The 16130-nt window shown below is 63.7% G+C and overlaps 2 protein-coding genes across 2 annotated transcripts in view; one reads left to right on the plus strand and one right to left on the minus strand.

Annotated features, from left to right (window-relative positions):
• Positions 1 to 2744, minus strand: part of PPIP5K1 (diphosphoinositol pentakisphosphate kinase 1) — a 46432-nt gene extending 43688 nt beyond the window's left edge. Inside the window, exons 1-2 of the mRNA XM_088529889.1 lie at positions 2580 to 2744; positions 2097 to 2271 (exon numbers count right to left, since the gene is read on the minus strand). Of these exons, the coding sequence (XP_088386015.1) occupies positions 2097 to 2243 (147 nt within the window). The 5' untranslated portion in view covers positions 2244 to 2271; positions 2580 to 2744. The remainder of the gene's footprint in view (positions 1 to 2096; positions 2272 to 2579) is intronic.
• A 4684-nt stretch (positions 2745 to 7428) lies between these two features.
• On the plus strand, positions 7429 to 13983 carry CKMT1A (creatine kinase, mitochondrial 1A). Its single transcript, XM_088529992.1, has 9 exons — positions 7429 to 7611; positions 11634 to 11832; positions 11962 to 12057; positions 12360 to 12581; positions 12685 to 12770; positions 12962 to 13085; positions 13189 to 13323; positions 13485 to 13610; positions 13739 to 13983. Exons 1-9 carry the CDS (start codon positions 7463 to 7465, stop codon positions 13853 to 13855), a joined length of 1254 nt encoding a protein of 417 aa, XP_088386118.1. The 5' UTR covers positions 7429 to 7462; the 3' UTR covers positions 13856 to 13983.
• Positions 13984 to 16130: the final 2147 nt, after the last annotated feature.

The following is a 16130-nucleotide window of genomic DNA, read 5'->3' on the forward strand; positions in this document are numbered from 1 at the left end:
CAAAAGACTGCAGGAACTTAGCCCGTTTGTCTTATCTGAGGGGGAAAAAAGAAAAAAAAAAAGAAAAAAGAAAAAAAAGAGGGAGAGAGGGGCGAGAGGGAAAGTGACAGCTCTGAGTAGACGCAAAGCAGTACCGAGGACTCGCCAATCCACCAGACAAAGGTACAATAAGATCTGGTGGGAGGAAGTTAAATAAGTATAGAGAAAAGGCACACATTTAGAAAGCACTGCTAACTGCAGATGAGAAACAAGCTAGAGTCTGTGACAGATTTTCCAAAACTGACCTTTTAAACTCAGACTGGATGTTTCCAATAGATTAATTCCGGCCCAAGGAAGACTAAAACCAGTGAGGTTGTCTGAAGTGATAAACATGGTATTGCAGATGCACAAGACGCAGAATGGTGGCTGCAGGCTGTAAACTGAGACTTCTGGAGTGTCTGCACCAACCCCCAAAGCCAAGGGCTCAGATTCCACAGCAAAAAGAGTATCTAGAAAGGCTAAGGGCTTCCAATTCTTTTGCCACATCTTATAAGCAGCTCTTTACTGAGCATCAAGATACGTAACCAAGGGAGCCCCTACGGCTCCTAGGTCAGTAACACACCTGCAATGGAGACATAAGAGCACAGGGGCACTGCGAGTAGCCGCCACGTGCTCCAGACCACACGAGCAGGAGCGAGGCCGCTGCCGGCCGCACGGGCAGACGCAGCGCGGCAGGAGAGCGGCAGACTCCAGGCTTTGCTCTAATCCTTCTCCTGGGCTCGTCCTGCTCTCCCTGCTTCTTAGCTCCCCTTCCTCAGTTCTCAGCTAGACTGATCAGCTCCAGCAGTCCCGGCTAGTTTTCCAATCTGACCCTTCTTTGAAAAATAGTTGCTCTTTCAAGTCACAACTTAGGAGGAAAGAACTAAGCATGAGGGAAAAGGAAAAGGATAAAAAAGGCAGTCTCAACCACCTAAAAAATGCAACAAATACTGGTCACTCCAATCACTGAAGCATCAATACTATATCATTGGATACTTCCTAAAAGTGGATTCCCATGGACTGTGGATATATTTCACCCTTGATGTTACTTTCTATTTGGAATTCTGTATTGGAAGAGGCAGCACTGCAGGGCTTCCATATGGAGGAAAAGCAGCTCCTCTCAGCCAGAGAAGAGGGAATGGGACTTGTAATGTGCCAAAGGCACCGGGCAGTTTCTCTGGAATGACAGATGATTTCCTCAGGAGCAAACTGTAGCACATTCCATCTCACTCTGGAATGATTTGCTCAATCCATTCCAATAAACAAACAAACCTTTCCCACTCCAGACTTAAAACAATAAGCAACAGAAAGTCAGGAGTTTCTTTACTCCACTGCAGTGCCCTGGCCTGCAGGTCTTGCAGAGACAAGTCCCAGCTATTTACTGTTTCCTTTGCACTGTCTTTAGAGAGCTATTTTAGCACCCTTAAAGAGGAGGTTAGCGCGCACTGCCCATGACATTTTCTATCTGTGCTACAGGATACACCCACATTGGCCTTCACAGGCTGCATCATCTACCAAACAGAAGTGAGGAAAACAGCACATTGAAGTTCTGCAAGACCACAACATACTACCCTAAGGTTATGCCAGTGCAGCTTAGCATGAGCCACGGTCCACTTAGCTCACCAAGAGGCAAGAACTTCAGTGAACAGAAGGACCTCTGAACACGGGCCCCTAGTAAAGGCCACCGTGGGGAAACAGAGGAGTGGGTTAATAAAGGCCAAAAGCAGCCGGAAACTGAAAGTGATTCTGTATCCTACTGCAGGTCACAGAACAGAGGAACTGCTTCAAACCTGTAGACACGTCTTTGCCCTGTGCACAATTCCTACAGTTTTCCTCAAAACTTCCCTAGTAAAACAGAAAGACTCATAAGAGATGGAGGCTTAAATTGCCAGGACGAAATTGTCTGCTGCTGCACCTGGCAGCAGGACAATGCAGCACATCCCATCACCCCACCAAATGCCATGTGGCCTGGTGCCGAGTCCCCAACTGCCTGTGGTCTCCACAGCAGCCACTCAAGATCGGCTCAGACCCAGGAATTCTGCCCAGAGGCTTCAGCCCAGAACACAGGACCTCCTTACCGATTCCTCCTCCTCTTCATCTTCAAAGAAATCAATTTCGTCTGTCTTCATGTTTGATCCAAGGAAGTCTGTCTCATCATCCCTGGAACCGACCACAAACCTGGGAGCAGAGCTTTCTCCCTCACTGGAGGTCGTCAGGGACGACATTGCAGCCTTGGTGGCCGACCATCCCGCTCTGGAATCACAACACACAGAGATGAGGAACATCTGCTGACACAGCGAGCCAGGGGCAGACGCTGCCAGGAGGAGGGCAAGATGGGCTTGTCGGGAACCGATGTGCGGTAATTGAGCAGGGACAGGCTGCCCCTCACCAAAGCTGGAAGCAAGGCGAGGGGAAGGAAGCCTTGAGGCAGAAGAAACTCTCAAGGCAGCAGGGGGTACAAAACCATTTTAGAAAGGCTGCGCCACTGCACAACTAACCCATGTGCAGCAAGTGGGAAAGGGACAGTGTCACCTCCAGTGCTGAAATAATTTAAACCTTACAATGATGCATGCTCCAATCCGCTGGATAAATCACTGACCAGGACAGTGGATATACTTGTGGCCTCGCACACTCAAAGACTTCAGCTGTGACTCCAAAAGTTAGGATGAATCTTGGGAGAACAAAGGTGAATTTCCAATCCCCAATTTTCATTCCTTAGCTCAAGAAGACCTAAAATAACAGAAAGACTAGTCTGAGGCATGTGAGTTTGGAGGAGGAAAGAAAAGGAAGTGACAACTCTCAGATGAGGAAAGAAGACATGGACAAAGCAACAGCAATAGTCAGGGCTACAGAGAGGGCTTTGGGTTTGCAAGCTAGTTCTGATTTACTGTGCGACCATGAATTATCAACATATAACCTATATCTTATATACACACACACACACACCAGGAAAGGAGTGCATCTTGCACTGCCACCTGTGACTTCGCAAACACCTTATCAAGCACTTGCTTAGAGTGGACAAGACATGTTACGCTGCTTCCCGTGCTCTTAGACGGTGTCCAGCGCCGCTCAGCCTGGCTCCTGCTGCGCGTCCTGCTGCGGCCAGGGCACGCAGGGCAGCACCCTGTGCACAGCGCCGGCATTCCCCACCGTCTCTGCCAGCTCTCCACAGGGCACGGCCCAAGATGCACCCACCCACCGGCAGTGGGGTTTCCCAGGAGAGGAGAACCCCCTCACAGACGACAGAGAAAGAGGTTGACTTAATCTATTTGAGCAGAGTGGGAAAAGCAAAAGAAACAAAAACACAGACAGCAACCCAGCTGGTTGTGAAATCCCCTTGGAAATAAGAGTAAAAACAAAGCAGCTCTCCATGCAGAAGGCTGTGCCTGTTCTCAGGAAGGACAGGAGATTTAACAGGCTCGTGCCCAAAGAGAGCACCGAGCAGAGATGCACCAGACACACGAATGGCTGCTACAGGCTGCAGTTCACACACCGCATCCCCCGGAGCCTGCAGCAGCACGGCAGAACCAGAGACCAAACTGGGCTCCTACCGTAGCAAGGACGATCCCCTCGGCAGCGGCGCTGGCTCGCTCGGTGACCGGCCTGCGCACAGAGCCCGGGGCTCGTCCAACGAGAGGAGCGGCCAAGACAGCGGGGGCCAGGGCTGCGATTCACCCCAGGGCTCTCTGCGGGGCCAGCACGGTGCTGGGAGCCCAGGCCGCACAGGCAGTTTGCACCACGTGCTCCGTATAACCCTGCCATACAACACAAGGACAAGAGCAGGATTCCTGTTATTCGGGGGCTACCTTCGTTGCTGGGCTCAGCACTGGGGCCCAGGTGAGACCTCAGCAAGTCCTGCCCGCTTGCAGAGCGGCGATTTCCTGAGACAAACTGTGCAAGGAAAGGAGGGCTGTTCTCTCCAATCCCTTGCCCTCCCCTCCCTCCTCCAAGAACCTTTGTCCTGAGAACTAAGAAAGCAACAGGTTCTCTACGCTCCTGCCTCTAGCCAGGAAGAAAAGCCCCTACCCTGCTCTGCAGCTATTTCCATGGGTCACAACACACCATACAAAAAAGCCAGAGCTGAGCTACAGTAGCACCGAGTTAATACTGCTGGCTAAACTCCTGATGAGAGCATTAGCACAGTCCTGACACACACACAGAGGCAAACGGAAAACAGAGACACACTCGGCCAAGGAAAGGTTAGGAAGGAAGGTTTTGAGCAGAGAACCTTCAGGCTTCCTAACCCCATCGCGGGTACACAAGGAAACGTCCACCAGGCGCTTACGGCTCCCGACACTCGTGCGCCGCCTCCCCAGGAAGGCGCAGGTGATCAGCTACAGGGCCCCAGTAAAGGTTAAGGTAATTAACTAATGGCAATCATCAGCTGCTGGCACAGCCTGAAACTGAGACAGAAGTTCTGCCCTCGACATTCTGGAGTCACTCTCCGGTCTGCGCCACATTCAGGACAAGAAATGAGACAGCGAACAGGCTCTCCAGCAGGTCATTCTGGTGCTGCTCAGCTAAGGGTGTTCACGGATTTATTCTACGTACCCCAATTTGAAATACCGAAAGTCTGAAAAAGAAGGGAGTATGATCAGGTCTTTTGCTAACTTCTCTCATCACGTGGTACTGACCAGTGAAAGTTTCTTAATGCTATTAATGGAGCCCATATATCGGGGGCAGCTGCCAGATCTGCAAGCGCAGCCCCTGCTGCAGGGGGCAAAGGACAGGGCCGCCCGCGCCCGGGACATGCAGCAAACAGGGCCACGCGCGTCGCGGCTGCCGCTGCGGCGGGGAGAGGCAGGGCCGGCACCGGGCGCGAGGCCGGGGCCCTCCAGGGAGCCTCGGGGCATCTGACCAAGGCTAAAAGAGCCGAGGGCACCGCTGTGCAAACGCACAGCAAGGGCGAATCGGCTTAGAGAGCCTCAGCCCCACCTAAGACACCTGAAGCACCTGCAATCCTACGAGTACGCGTGGTTGGTATTTTAGAAAAATACTAATGCTGAAAAGGTCTTATTGAACTCTATCTGCATTAGAAGACACAACAGCCTAGGCTGCAGTCTTGTGTGTGCATTATCAGGAGGTACCTTTGCCTAAATGGGTAATCCTACTCTGTAAGAACTTACAGAGTAAGGATTCTGTACTAAAGGTTAATCACACACCTAAATACAAAAGGCAACATTGTCCTCTTGTCAAACACTAAGTGGCATAAACTCTTAATTGCTTCAAAACAAAAGTATTGCAGAGTTAATAATTAAAAGCTATTTGGACTTAGAGCATTAATATAAGCTTGCCATGCTTCACTTGCACAGAGCAATGAGTTCAAAACCAGGATACCAAAGCTGCAGTTCCAGAAGCAAAGTTCTGCCTCCTGGAGAGGCCTTTTCTGTAACTCCAAGTCTGTCAGCAGCTCCAGACACATCCATGGTTCACGTATCTCGCGCGTCCTGACAGGGAGCAGTGCTTCCCGCAGAAAGTGCTGCGGGCTGCAGATTTAGTAAGAGCTCTTGGCTTAGCATTTCCACTCCCGAGCAAGCGTCACGTTGCTCGCACAGCAGGTGCAGCAGTGAGACCCAATTGTGTCTCCTTCATTTGTTAAATATGAAGCTTCAGCAAGTTTTCTGAAGTTGTAGCTGTTAAAAAAAAGTTAGTAACAAACCGAAGCATGAAAGAATTTTCCCTTTTTATAAAAAGGGAAATATCAGAAATAAGCTTAATCATGCACACGTTTAATTTTAGAAGAATCAATACATTGGCTCACTTTGCTTTGCACGTGCAGAACCTGCAGCCCGTGGACGCACCAGCCCTGGACCTCGGTCACCTGCAGCCGTCCTTTCAGGGCAAGTCCCCAGATGCCCCTGTGCCCTGCTCTCCCCGCTCTCTCGCACGCCAGCCGGGGAGCCGGCACCGGGACAGAGCCGGGAGCTCCTCCGCAGGGAGGAGCGGGCGCGGGGCACGGGGCTCCGGCAGCGCTCGCTCCGCGCAGCCAACACGGGCCGCGGCGGCCCCCGAGGGAGCCGCGGCCGGGCCTGGCCAAGGCGGGGGGCCCCGCGAGGCGCCGGCGCCAGCGGCAGCTGCCGCCCCGGCCAGGCCGCAGCAAGGCAGCGACGGGCACCGGGCACGCAGCAAACCCAGAGCCCCCGCGGCGGCGCCGCGGCCGGGACAGGCCGGAGCGCGGGGGCGGCCGCAGGCCCGGCGCGGGGAGCCCCCTGACCGGCCGCGGCGCCGCCGCCCCGGCCCCCTCCCCAGCCCGTCCCGCCCGCGGCGCCCCGGGCCGCCCGCGCCGCGCCCGGCAGCAGCAGGGGGCGCCGCGCCGCGCTCCGCCATTTCCGCCCGCTCACCTGCGGCCGCCGGCGCACCCGGCGCTATCGTCACCGCCGCCGGCCAGTGGCGACGCGCGCGCCATCCCCGCCAGCCAATGGGCGGCGGGGGCGGGGCGGGGGCGGGGCGCGGCTGCGCGGCGGCGCGCGGCCCCTGGCGGCGCCGAGGGGAACTGCCGCGCGCGCGCGGCCCGGGCCTCGGCGGCGCCAACGGCCCTGCGCGTCGCCATGGCAACGGCCCCGCGCGTCGTCACGGCAACAGGCTCGCGCGCCGGCGGGATAACGGACTGGCGCGTGGTCCGGCCAACGGCCGCGCGTGTCGCTATGGCAACGGCGGCACAGCCGGCGCGGGCGGCGCCGCGCGCGGGGCGCGATGCGGGGCGGGGGGGCGGGGGGAGCCGAGCCCGGCGCCCGCCCCGCCCGCCCCGCCCGCGGCGCCGCGCGGACTTCGCACCCGCCGCGCCCGCCGCGCCCGCCGCGCCCTCCCGCCGCGGCCGGGCACCGTGTGCGGCAGCCGCGGGGCCCCGGGCGGTGCCCGGCGCGGAGTGCCCTGCAGCGCGGTGCAGCGCGGTGCAGCGCGGTGCAGAGAGCTGCGCGCTGCAGTGTGGTGCTTGGGCACGATGCAGTGCGGTGCAGCGCGGTGCAGCGCGGTGCAGCGCGGTGCAGAGAGCTGCGCGCTGCAGTGTGGTGCTTGGGCACGATGCAGTGCGGTGCAGCGCGGTGCAGTGCGGTGCAGCGCGGTGCAGAGAGCTGCGCGCTGCAGTGTGGTGCTTGGGCACGATGCAGTGCGGTGCAGCACGGTGCAGTGCGGCGCCTAGCGCGGTGCAGTGCGGCGCAGAGCAGTGCAGCACGGTGCAGTGCGGTGCACAGTCCCCGGCGCAGCGCGGGGCCCGCTGCGGTGCTTGGAGCCCCACGGGCGGCCGCCCGCGCCGGCGCTGTCCAGGGCGCGGTGCTGAAGGCGGCCCCGCAGCCCCGGTGCCGGTACCGGTGCGGGCGGGGAGGGCGGGGTGGGGCGGGCAGGTGGCGTCCCCCTCCCCCCGCCCGGCGCTCCCCGCCCCCCGCCCCGCGCCGCCGCCGTCCCCGTTCCCAACGCGCGCGCCCGCCGCTCCGCGCTCTGCTCCGCCATGGCCGGCGCCTTCGCCCGCGCCCTCCCGGGCCGCCGCTCCGCCGGGCTCCTGGCCATGGTGGGCGCCGGGTCGCTCGCCGCCGGCTTCCTGCTCGTCCGAGACTCGGTCAGCGCCGGCGAACGGCAACGGCGGCGCTACCCGCCCAGGTACCGGCGGTGGAGGCGGCGGGGGGATGCGGTTCCCTCGGCTTCGGGACGGTTCAACGGGCACCGAGTCCGCACTGAGGCCGCTCCGAGCCGGCCACCGAGCCCGTGTCGAGCCGGGCGCCGAGCCCACACCAAGCCGGCACCGATCCCACACCGAGCTCATACCGAGCCCGCACCTAGCCCTCTCTGAGCCGGGTTCCGAGCCGGGCACTGAGTCCGCACCGCCGCGGTACCGGCCGCGCTCCCGCGAGCGGAGCCCGAGCATCCCACTTCGGTGCCCTCTCGTCCGCGCTGCGGACCCGACTCCGGGTCAAGCCGGAGCGATGGGCGCCGCGGCAGCCCCGAATCGCAGCCCTCTGTGTCCCCGGGCCGGGCCGGGCCGGGCCGGGCCCCGCGGTTCTGAGCGGAGGGGGAAGCCCCGGAGCGGCGCGGGCCCGGCGGGGACGGGGACGGGGACGGCCCGGCCGGGCCGCGAGCAGGCGGGGCGGGCGCTGCTCGCGGAGGGGGCGCGAGGGCCGCTCCTCTGGTCGGGAAGGGTCCTGCAGGCTCGAGCAAGGCCGTGCCCGGTCCCAGCCCACCGTGCAGGAGCCCCGGAGAGCTGCCAACATCCTGATGGGAACAGGACAGAGCAAATGGCTCCATCCTCTCTCCTAGCAAAGCCCCCAGGGGCTCCATCTGTGAGAGCCCATGTCCAAGCAGGACCCTCCCCGCAGGCTCAGGGCTGGCGAAAGCTCCTGGCCGGATCCCATTTGGCTGTGCCAGCCTTCCCCGCCTTGGGCATGGGCATTTCTCATGAGCTTGGAAGAAAAGGCTCCCTGGCAGCTCCACACTGGCTCTGCTCACACACAGATCTAAACAGGGGCGTCAGAGGGACCCTGGGCCTCAGGGGTGCAGAGTGGCTCAGCAGGCAGCGAGGGGGGCGCGTGTGTCCTCCAAGCAGTGCTAGGCCCAGCCCTGACTGTGCGCGGGCGCCCTTCCCTGAGCGCCCTGTCCCTGCTGCTGCACTGGCGGGTGCTGGGGCCTGGGGCAGCTCCTCGCGTTGTGCGGTGCATCTGCAGGTGCTGCGCTGACACCAGCCAGTCCTGGCAAGTGCTGCCTGCAGATGAGCCCTGGGCTGTGAACAAGGACGGGACGTGCGGCAGGAGGGCATGCAGAAGGATGGGGTGTATGGAGGGATGAGGCGCGCGGACGGACGAGATGTGTAACACGACAGCACATGCGGCGGGATGGGGCGCGTGGCGGGTGCTGGCAGCCTGCGCAGGCGCAGACAGGGCCATGGCTGGAGCTTGGGTTGCTGGTGGGGCTGGGGCCAGGCTGCCTGAAGCTGCCGCTGGCTGTGTTTGCACACCCGGCACCTGATCCCTTAAGCCAGATAAGCACTGCCGGCTGCAGCGCGGTGCCAAGGTTCAGGCTCAAGCGCGGGGCTTTGGCGTCACTCCCTGCAAGTCGCCTTACCAGGAGCTGCCCCTGGGGACAGGGCTGGGCCATGAGGCCAGGCGTCCCCCCGACCCTGCTGCGGCCATCACTGCACAGGGACAGCACCCGCCTCTGCAAGGAGAAAGAGCAACTCCTGCAAGCGAGAGCCCTCATAGCCAGAGAGGTGGAGGCCGAGTTGCGGAGAGGTCAGCCACAAGGCACCAGTGTGCCCTCATGGCCAAGGCCAGCGCTCTCCTGGGGGGCATTAGGAAGAGTGTTGCCAGCAGGTCAAGGGAGGCTGATCTCCCTCTCTACCCGTCTGGACTCCTGTGTCCAATACTGGGCTTCTCAGGACATGGAGCTATTGGAGAGAGTCCAGCGTAGGGCTACAAAAATAATGAGGGAACTGGAGCATCTCTCCAATGAGGTGAGGCTGAGGGAGCGGGGCCTGTTCAGCCTGAAGGGGAGAAGTCTGAGAGGGATCTTAAGGGACAGCGTCAAGAGAAAGGGCTGGGCTACATGATGCCCGAGGTCCCGGCCAACCTCCCCCTTGGGTGGGTCTGTGAGCGTCTTCCCCATTCCAAGGCCATCAGGGTCAGGCGCAGAGGAGGCCGGAGGGGCAGAGGGACAGGGTGCAGCTGGTCCCAGGCACATGGTGCCGTTGGTGCTGAGTTCTGGAGCGAGGAGCTGACCATGAACTCGGGCCGGGTTCCTTGGCCTCCCCAAGGACGAGGCAGGCGGAGGTGCCCACTGGAGAAACAAGAGGCCTGGCCCCAGGCTGGAGTGGCTGCAGCAGGTCCTCGGGCCGGTCCCCTGCTGCCAGGCACGTGTGCGGAGCCACGGCCGCCTCAGGCCGAGCGCTGCGGGTGCGGGGATGCTGGGGGGCTGCACTGCCCCCGGTGCTGGGTGGGAGTCACAGCTCAGCCCCGGGTGGGGCTCAGGGGGCTGCCACTAAATATCATGAATTTATGGTCAGCTTCAGGACCCAAACCAAGGGCCAAGGCCACCACAAGGGCATCTCCCTGCTCCGGGCAGGAGAATCCAGATGCCCAGGCCCCCATGCGCTGTCCAGGCTCCACTCTGAGCATAACCCTGGGCATTAGCACCTCTGCTGCCCTGGCACTGCCCAGGCCGCCCTGGAGGCGGAAAAGAAATTCCCCAGAGTTGCTGGCCGCCATCCAGGGCAGTGCTGTGGGAGGGACGTCCACGCACCAAGCCGAGCTGCAGCCCAGCGCCAGGGCTCGCGGTCCTGGGGCTCCAAGTTCTTCCCGGTTTAGATGGGCACTGGGCACCTCAGGGCACACCAGGGTGACAACTGGCAGCGCCCTGCGCCTTCTGGCAGCAGACCCGCTCCCCCCGGCAGTCCCCCGGAGCCGCAGTGCCAGGAATGGCAGGGACACCAACACATCCCAGCGCCCTGCTCCACGCAGCGGCATTTACACCCGAGTGCTTCTCCGTGGGGTGCTGCTGTGGGGCGCACTCTGTCCCACACCCCATCCCTGGAGCCAGGGCAGCGCCAGCCTGCAGCGCTGGGCTGGGCAGGTTCCTGCATGGAGCCTGGCTCTGCGGAGCGGCGAGCGCTGCCTCGCCATGGGTGGGAGGCCGGGGCGCATTCCTGGCCTGCGGGCACAGGACGGAGGTGGCAGCTGAACAGCTCGGGACATTCCTGGTGGAGGCGGCGGGACGGTGCGTTGCACGGCAGCCCGGGCACCGGCGCACGGCCCCATGGCCTGGCCAGTGCTGGGGTGCCCGGCATGTGGGATCTGGCCTCGTGCTGGGGGCGGGCAGGCACCTCCCCGCCACCGTGGGACCAGTTTGATGAGGGCTTTGCCAGTCCTGTCCCGCCGTTCCCCCACGTGGAGCAGGCACAAAGCCGGCTAAAGCGGCAACGAGGTCAGGAGACGGCCCCCCGCCAAGCGGATTAGCAACAAACGTCCCCTAATGCAATAACCTGCCCCGGCACTGGGGTCTCGCCAGCTGCAGATGAGGCTCAGCAGAGCCCCTGCCCCACAAGGCACTGGAGCGCAGGGGCCAAACCAAGGGACACGGGCAGAAGCACCAAGGCCGGTGGGTCGCACGGGGCTGCTCTCGCTGCCACTGGGGAAATGGGCTCTTGTCCCAGGCACACGGCAGAGGGTAGAAGGGGCTGAGAGGGCAGCAGCCTCCCTGGGAATTCCGGGAAGCTCCAGAGGAGAAGGGCAGCAGGACCCTCTCCTGGCCACCAAAGCATCGGCCGCTGGGCAGCAGGGCTGTGACCGGCACACCAACAGCCTGAGGGGTTTCCTGCGGCCCCGTGTCCTTGCAGCAATGTCAACCTTCATCCTGGGACACTCTCTGCCCTCGCTGGCATTCGCCATATCACTGTGCATGCCAGCCGTATCGCTGTGCACACAGGTGTGTCGCTGGGGACGCCAGCCGTGTGGCGAGTGCGGCCGCCGCACACGACGCGTGTTGTGCACGGCAGCCGCGCTCTGTGCGCAGCGTCGCGGTGCGCTCCAGCCCTGCCTGCCGCGAGCCCCCGGCTGCCCCTCCTGCCCGGAGCCGCGGCGCGCGCAGAGGCTGGCGCCGCGTCCCTGGGCCAGGCCTCACCAGTGTCCCCTCCGCAGCGCTGAGTACCCCGACCTGCGGAAGCACAACAACTGCATGGCCAGCAACCTGACACCCGCCATCTACGCCCGGCTCTGTGACAAGGCCACCCCCAATGGCTGGACGCTGGACCAGTGCATCCAGACCGGCGTGGACAACCCAGGGCACCCCTTCATCAAGACTGTGGGCATAGTAGCAGGTGACGAGGAAACCTATGAGGTGAGCACCAGCGTGCCCTGCAGCTCTGCTCGGCTGCCGTCCCTCGAGTGCTGCCCACGCTGAGTGAGGCAACACAGAGCCCCGCAGCCCCGGCCCCCATCCTGCACCGCGTGGTGCCTGTGCCTGCAGGTGTTCTCCGATCTGTTCGACCCGGTGATCCAGGAGCGGCACAATGGCTACGACCCACGCACCATGAAGCACACCACAGACCTGGACTCCAGCAAGGTGCGCGAGCCGAGCCGTGCCACGCGCTCCAGCGGGAATGGCGACGGGCCAGGGGGTGGTGGGGATGATGGGGGTAAGGAGGGATGATGGGGCAAGGGGGGTGATGTTGGGCAATGGCAGCAATGGGGGACAAATAGGGTAATAGAGGGCAGTGGGGATGATGGGAATGATGGGGGTGATTGAGGGCAAGGGAGTGATGGGGGGCAATGGGGAACAGTGGGAGAGATGGGGGGCTGATGCGGGGAAGTGGGTTGGGGCCCGTCCCGGCGGTGCTGGCGCCCTGGCAGCTGCTGCTGCTGCAGATCAAGCTCGGGCAGTTCGACGAGCGCTATGTGCTGTCGTCGCGCGTGCGGACGGGGCGCAGCATCCGCGGGCTGAGCCTGCCGCCCGCCTGCACGCGGGCCGAGAGGCGCCAGGTGGAGAAGGTGGCGGTGGAGGCGCTGGGCGGCCTGCGGGGTGACCTGGCAGGGCGCTACTACCGCCTGGGCGAGATGACCGAGAAGGAGCAACAGCAGCTCATCGATGTGAGTCCGCGCGGTGCTGCGGGAAGCAGCGGGCCCCGGCGCAGCGCTGCGCTGCGGGCGCCACCGCGGGCACGGGGCCGGGCTCACCCGCCGTCTCCCCCAGGACCACTTCCTCTTCGATAAGCCTGTGTCCCCGCTGCTGACGGCGGCAGGAATGGCCCGTGACTGGCCCGACGCCCGCGGCATCTGGTGAGCGGAGCCTCATCCTGCTCCGGAAGCCCCTGTTCTCCCTTCCCTCTGCCTGCCCGTGGGCTGTTCCAGCCATGGGCCATGGGGCCGGAGTGGAGCACAGGGGCCCGGGGCTGCGTTCTGGCCATGGTGCTGCCAGCACACGGCTGGGCTCATGGGCACTGCGTGGCTGAGCGCCGGCCCGTCCCCAGGCACAACAACGAGAAGACCTTCCTGGTGTGGATCAACGAGGAGGACCACACACGCATCATCTCCATGGAGAAGGGGGGCAACATGAAGCGCGTGTTCGAGCGGTTCTGCCGCGGCCTGAAGGAGGTGAGCGCTGCCAGCCCCGGACACACACGCGGACACACGGTTAGGACCCTTGCCAGTCCTGCCTGCTCGTCTTGGCTGAGCTGCTGCTTTTGCCCTGGGCCAGGTGGAGCGGCTGATCCAGGAGCGCGGCTGGGAGTTCATGTGGAACGAGCGGCTGGGCTACATCCTGACCTGCCCCTCCAACCTGGGCACAGGGCTGCGGGCCGGCGTCCACATCAAGCTGCCGTTGCTGAGCAAGGTAGCGACTGCAGGAGGAGCTGGGGCTGTGCAGAGGGGCCGGGATCCAGCCCTGAGTCTGCGGGCACAGGGCTCGCGCACCCCAACCCTGCAGCCCCAGGGTCCCCCCTTCCCTCGCCAGCGGCTCCTTCAGGCACTGACACCTTCCCTCTCTGGCCCCAGGACAGCCGCTTCCCCAAGATCCTGGAGAACCTCCGACTGCAGAAGCGTGGCACTGGTGGGGTGGACACGGCAGCCACCGGCAGTGTCTTCGACATCTCCAACCTGGACCGGCTGGGCAAGTCCGAGGTGGGCGCCAGGGGAGCAGGGGTCGCGGGGGGTCTGGGCGCTGCAGTGCTTGCGGGCACGTGGCACTGCGAGCCTGTGGAACAGGGCTGGGCAGGCACCGAGTGGGGACCTGTGTGCTCCTGGCGCAGGTGGAGCTGGTGCAGCTGGTGATAGATGGCGTGAACTACCTGATCGACTGCGAGCGGCGGCTGGAGAAGGGACAGGACATCCGCGTCCCCTCCCCGGTGCCGCAGTTTCGGCACTGAGCCAGTGCCGCACAGTGCCGGCCGCGGCCCAGCTCCTCCCCACAGCTTTCGCGAGCGCCGTGCCCAGCATGTCGATGTCCCGTAGCCCGCGACACCCTGTGCCAGCCCCATAAACCCAGGCAGCTCCAGCCAAGGCTCTGTCTGCTCCATGTCCGGGCTCTTGGCACCCTCCCACCACATCCTCTCCCTGCCTGCAGACGGGCGCTGGGGCTGCCTCCAGCCGTGCCAGGAGCTCCGCAGAGCTGCTGTCCTGCCTGGGGACTCGGGGGGCTGCGTGGGACAGGGGCTGGGTTGGCTCGTTGTGGGTGCTGGGAGCCACTGGGCTGGGCGAAGGCGCTGGTGGCCACGCGCTGCTGCAGGCAGCGGAAACAGCGCGGGAGCTGCCACGGTTTATTGCCAAGGTGCTCAGATCGCCACGGGGCAGGCAGGAGAGCAGAGCCGGGGGCAGGCCAGGCCACAGGGCGGCCCCGCTCCTGCCTGCCGGAGAGACAGTCCCCGCAGGAAGAGAGCAGTGTGCCAGGGCAGAAGGGGCCGCATCGCTGCCACTGCCGGAGCCCCCCGTGGGACGGGCACACACACGTGCACACACGGATGTGCACACACGCACACAGGCACGCGTGTACGCACACACACGGACACACATGGACACGCGGACATGCACGCGCACACTCACAGGCACGCGCCTACACGCCTGCACACACACGGACACGCACACCCACGCCCTGTGAGCAGGGCTGCTACAGCCTGTGCTCATCCCCAGGCCTCTGCTGAGCGCAGGGGGAGCCTCCGGCAGCAGCGAGGTCCAGTGCTGCCCCTTGCCCACCTGGTCTGTGCCCCACAGAGCCGGCGGTGGGCACCGCATGGCGCTGGGGCAGATGCCACCCCGCTGTCCTCACCACGGCCACCCGGGGGGCCGCCCCCTTGCACTGGCGCTGTCCAAGCCTTGGCGCTGGGCACTGCGGAGGCTGCGGCGCTGCGCGGGGGTCGCGGCGGCGGCCGGCGTGCTGGAGAGCGCGAGCAGCTGCGCTGGGCTGGACACGGCCTGCGAGAGAGCGGCTGCGCAGGGGGAGCTCCGCGGCCCGGCCTGCCCCCTCCCAGCCGAGCTTATCCAGCCCCATCCTGCCCTGTCCATCCTGTCCCGTCCTGTCCCCTCCCATCCTATCCCATCTTATTCCACTGCCAGCCTGGCCAGGGTCGACTCTGCAGCAGCGCGTGCAGCACCCGGCACTGGCACTGCGGGGACACGGGGGCTAGAGGAGCTGCGGGCGTGTGGACACTCACAGCCAGCTTGGGCGGGGGGACAGCGGCGACGACCTGCGGTGTCAGGGCCCAGATCTGCTCAGGGAGCAGCGCTGAGAGGGCCGCGTCGGGCAGCCTGGCCGGGGGCAGTTGGCCAGGGCGCTTGGCTGGACGTCAAGTGGCCCCAGGGGCTGCGCTGGCCTCCCCGGGGGCCCTCACGTGCGAGCGTGCCCAGCTCTGCCGGCACCTCGGGGCCCACGTGCCAGCGGGGATGAAGGCGGTGCAGGAGGCACGGCGGGTGGCCAGGGCCTCCATCTGCTGCTCAGAGCAGCGCAGGCACCGCGCGCCCAGGAAGGGGGCGGCTTTGCTGTGGGGGACAGGCCCCATGGTGTCACCCACCCGAGCGCTGCCGCGTCCAGCCTGTGCAGCTCGGCCGCCCGCAGAGCAGCGGCCCCAGCGCCACCAGCTCAGGCAGCCCCAGGTTGCGGGCGCTTGCCCCACGCTGCCGCAGGAAGCTCCTTGCCAGCACCCGCCTCTGCAGGAGCAGAGCCCCGTCATGGGCAGGGGCTGTTGCTGTCCCCGCCATCTCACCACGTCCTGCCATGGGGTCTCGCCTGCCCGGCCGACCGGGTCCCCAGAGTGGCCAAGACGCCCCAGTGGGGCAGCAGCAGCCGTCACTGCTCTGGCCCGCCCAGCTGGGTGCCCAGGCGGCCCAGCAGCAGGGGCAGGGCCGGGGGGAGCCGCAGCACCAGGGCACTGCTCAGCAGCTGCACGGCCCCCACTCAGCACCGCCAGCCGCTCCGCACTGCGCTGGGCACCCAGCACCGCTCCCCGGCACTGACTTGGGGGTCTGTGGCCACCAGACAGCCCCAAGCAGCTCCCATGGTCAGCATGGCCCTAAAACCCCGCCACGGCCAGCACAGACCCCCATGGGCAACATAGGCCCCAAGGCCAGCAAGTGCCCATCGCTGCACCTGCCTGCAAGAGCCCCCGCAGCCCCTCTGAGGAGCTGATCACGACGAGGGAGCTTCAGCTG

The sequence above is a fragment of the Tinamus guttatus genome, unplaced genomic scaffold (assembly GCF_059628265.1).
Source record: "Tinamus guttatus ecotype Peru unplaced genomic scaffold, ASM5962826v1 Tinamus_guttatus_pri_ptg000004l, whole genome shotgun sequence".
Taxonomy (NCBI): Eukaryota; Metazoa; Chordata; class Aves; order Tinamiformes; family Tinamidae; genus Tinamus; species Tinamus guttatus.